A 4,363-nucleotide genomic window follows, 5' to 3' on the forward strand; every position below is an offset into this window, starting at 1 on the left:
TGCAAGTGTCCACTCATATTCATACTTTCTTACAAATTTATCCTAAATTTACTTAAACAACAACAGCCTTAGGTTAGATCTAAGGATACAGCTGATGTATACCAGCTGCATATTTGATCACCTAATACAAGCAACCAATGCCATTGAGTAAAACTATAAAACAACACAAATGTTAAAGGGTGGAAATTACAAGCTAACAGTTGTAACGAAGAGCCATGAACAGTATAGAAGGGTGCATTTGCCTGAGAGGGGAACCCGGACAGTGTGATTTTTTTTTCCCCTTTCCTCTTCCTAAGAGGCTTGAGATGCACAGTAGTATCACGCTAGTGTTCAGTAGCATCTCATGTAGAAGATTTGAATTAATTGCACATGTAGATGCACCCAGTCTGAGCATTTGGATGCTGCCCTGAGGAGAGTAGCTGGTGATGACTGTAAAGTTTTTAACAAGCAGAATTGTACACTATAGCTTTAAATACCCAATATACAACAGCATAAAGGCACTCCCTATCCACATGGCAATAAGGATTTCCTCAACTAAGAGACCATTTGGCCTTGGCACTTCATATTGCGTCTAGGTGTAGGCCCCCCTCGTCTTTCCCCCAGTAAATCTTAAGCATCTTTAATTAATATTGTATATGCCCATTGACAAATGGAAAAGATAGGAAACTATAAAAATTACTCACTTTCATAATCATGGTGATAAGTACTTCAAGGATCAATAAAATACATCCATGTTTTTCTCCATGTGATATTCAGAAAGATATAGGAATTTTAAAAAATCCAAACTTGTTTCAAACATACCTTTTAATCCCATAGACATATGCCACAGCAGTTACTTCAAAGAAAGAAATGATGAGTAGAGGCAAGGAACCTGCATAACTATCAAAAACATGGAGCCAGTAACTCCCAGATCTCAGAGTAAAGCACAGAGCTGATGCAAAGGAAATCAGGCATATCACTCCTGAAGAAAAATAGATGCATTCATTACCAAAGTACTGAATTTAAATGATGTGACTAATATTTTTGCTCTTTTACTACTTTGATTACCTCCATCTACACAGCTTCAGTTTTTGTTTTTCGCCAAAGGAAAGCCCCTCCTCACTAATTGCATGCCTGAGGTGGGTTGCCTCATATTATAATAGCTCACATTTCTTTTGAGTTCAGTTTCAGAATAACACCCTTATTATATCACAGATAATTTGTAATGTGTCAGTTTCTGAGCACATAAGGATATCATCTAGGTGCAACAGAAGACTAGAAGAGAGACATGATAGGCAATACTCATTCCATGAGCATTTCAAAGATAGAAAGGGCATTATGAAAACCAAAAGACATTCTTTTAAGTTATCACAGGCTTCAGATTATTTTATAACAGGATTTCTCCTGTCTTTGGGATCCATTTCCATTTGCCAATACCATCTTTAAGCTCCAGTCAGAAAAGCCAAATTGAAGCATTGCTCAATTTCAGGGAACAACTCTTCAGTAATTGGGTGGGGAATTGGCTCTGAGGTCAGACCCAAAGAATGGTAATAGACGGAAGTAAATCATCATGGTGCACTGTGACCAGTGGGGTCCCCCAAGGCTCCATCCTTGGGCCTATACTGTTTAACATCTTTATTAATGATGTAGACATTGGTGTCAGAAGCGAACTGGCCAAGTTCGCCAATGACACCAAACTTTGTGGTAAAGCGTCCACACCTGAGGATAGGCTGGCGATCCAGGCCAACTTCAACAGGCTCAGAAAATGGGTGGATGATTACTTGATAACATCCAACACCAAAAAATGCAAGGTACTCCACCTTGGAGGAAAATACCTCACAGCACGCTTATAGGCTCGGTAGTGCTACATTTGCTAGCGTCATGGCCGAAAGGGACTTGGCTCAATTCATCTTGTGGTCAATTGTGACCCCCCATCAATCCGATATTGCAACTGGTAAAGCGAGCAAAACTCTGGCTTGTATCCATAGACGCTTCTCAAGCAAATCCCAGGATGTCATCCTCCCTCTGTACTTGGCCTTGGTGAGGCCGCAGCTTGAGTGCTGCATCCAATTCTGGGCTCCACAATTTAAAAAGGATGTGGAGAAGAGAGAGAGCAGAGGAGAGCCACACGCATGATCAGAGGTCAGGAAAACAGGCCCTATGATGAGAGGTGGAGAGCCATGGGACTCTTCAGCCTGGAAAAGCACAGGCTCAGGGGGGACCTGGTAGCTGCCTATAAGCATATAAAAAGGAGAGTACATCAGGATCTGGGGGAAATGCCTGCTCACCAGAACGCCCCAAGGGATGACAAGATCGAAAGGTCACCAACTCCTCCAAGATCATTTCAGGCTGGACATAAGGAAAAACTTCTTTACTGTCAGAGCCCGCAAGGCCTGGAATAGACTCCCTCCAGAGGTGGTGCAAGCACCTACTTTGGACTCTTTTAAGAAATATTTGGACATCTATCTTGCTGGGATCCTTTGACCCTAGCTGACTTCCTGCCCCTAGGGCAGGGGGCTGGACTCTATGATCTTTAGGGCAGGGGGCTGGACTCTATGATCTTCCAAGGTCCCTTTTAGCCCTAATGTCTATGAAATCTATGAAGTCTATGAGTCTCATTAGAAAAATTAAGTTGTTTGTAACATTTCCCACAAAATGAAACTCATACCAAGACTAGCAGCATTTTTTCCAAGACTCAACTGTGATCACAAGTTAAGAAAAAGAGCTTGAAGGATTTGGATAAGATTGCAGTCAGGCAACTCCTGATATAACCATGCTATCCAATTGGTATGAAAACACTTAAGAAAGCAAATTATGCAGTTCCAATACCCTTACATGGTGAGCCAATTCGTTGTTTGCATTGTGAACAAATATTTTAGATAACAAATCCCCCCCCAAAAATATGTATTAAATAGGTAAGCATTAATGAGTTTCTGGGAGAAAAGCAAAGAAACAAAAACAGTTGTCGTACCAGATATAGCTTCTTTGGGCACAGATTTAGGTATAAGATTAAGCTCCATCAGAGGAGTAAAGACTCCTTCAATATTTCCAAACATAGAAGACAGACCCAGGCTGAACAACATTACAAAAAACAGGATAGCCCAGACCTGTGACCCAGGCATCAGAATAATTGCTTCAGTGAAAACAATGAAGGCCAAGCCAGTTCCAGAAGCGCTCTGTGGAATAGACAAATAGATAATAGGGCATTTTAGCACTTAGATTTATTTTACAAACATGTTGCAATATCATATATGTGCATATATGGTACATGCAAATTCTGAGCCATGAAGTCAAAGTTTGGGACTGGATTTTTTTTAAAAGATACATTCTAGTTCAAGCACAGCTCAGCTCAAAGCAGGAACTGATTAGGGGAAGTCCTATGCCAGGTAATGTGCAGGAGGTTGGACTAGATTACAGTCATCTCATCTGGACATAAAATCTATGAATTGAGGAGATGAGTACCTAAATTCAGCCCCCTAAATAAATCCCTTGCTTTGCAGATACTTTACATAATGAGTAGCTCTTCTGAACTTTCTGTGGAATACAGCTTTCATGTCACTCATCTCTCTTGCAACCCTTCACTGGCTCCCCCTTCTGTAGTGCAGTGGTTTTCAACCTGTGGTCTGCAGATCTATGAAAGATGACTGTCATCAATGAAAACTATGTGAATACCAGAGATCCTGATTTTCCCTGATAAAAAAATATCCCAAATTCTGATTAAAAACCCCAAATCCGTGATTAAAACGAAAGGGTAGGTATCAGTTGAACACAATGTTTTATTGCTATATTTACAGTTGTAAAGCACTTTGGAAGCTTACCAGTGCATCAATCACTATAATAAAATGAATTCTAAATGCAGGTTTCCCTTGCTTTATGTAGTACATGCATTCCTGAAAACCTGCACATAACTCAAATTCTCATAAAGAAAACCCACTTTACAAGATAACAAATAGGGATATGTTCCAAGACCTTGACTGCATCAGCAGCAGGAACTGCTGGGCCAAGGAGGCACTGGGCACTTTCTGGAGGGGGTGGGGCTGGGCCAGGCTGCACTTAGGGAAGACAGCAGCAGGTCTGGGAAGGGAACTATGGGGAGACTGCAGCCACCCCAAAATTTCCCATAGCTTCCCCTGCAACTCCCCTCCCAGCGCCACCACCGCCCACCCCAAGTGCAACGCCACCTAACCCCCCTGCCAGGAAGAGCCTGGCCCCAGGGTCTAGGCTGAATGGGGCCTCAATCTGCCCCCCCACTGGTGGTGAGGGAAGGTGTGGGGCTGGGGCAGAGACAGGTGCTGCACAGCTGGGGAGGGGCATAGGATGGGGGGTGCAGCTCCTGCTGTTACAGGGTGCTGCTGTGGGCAGGGGCTGGGGGCAGCACCAGGCT

The 4,363-nt window shown here is 42.8% G+C and overlaps 1 protein-coding gene across 2 annotated transcripts in view; it reads right to left on the reverse strand.

The window, feature by feature from the left end:
• The window catches only part of SLC6A18 (solute carrier family 6 member 18), a 53,874-nt gene that overhangs the window by 8,825 nt on the left and 40,686 nt on the right, over positions 1-4,363 (reverse strand). For both annotated transcript variants that reach the window (XM_019540372.1, XM_019540364.1), the window contains 2 exons: positions 2,951-3,155; positions 802-961 (listed from right to left, as the gene is read on the reverse strand). In XM_019540372.1, coding sequence (XP_019395917.1) covers positions 802-961; positions 2,951-3,155 — 365 coding nt within the window. The remainder of the gene's footprint in view (positions 1-801; positions 962-2,950; positions 3,156-4,363) is intronic.

This window comes from Crocodylus porosus, unplaced genomic scaffold (assembly GCF_001723895.1).
Source record: "Crocodylus porosus isolate Cpor-Errol unplaced genomic scaffold, CroPor_comp1, whole genome shotgun sequence".
NCBI classification, from domain to species: domain Eukaryota; kingdom Metazoa; phylum Chordata; order Crocodylia; family Crocodylidae; genus Crocodylus; species Crocodylus porosus.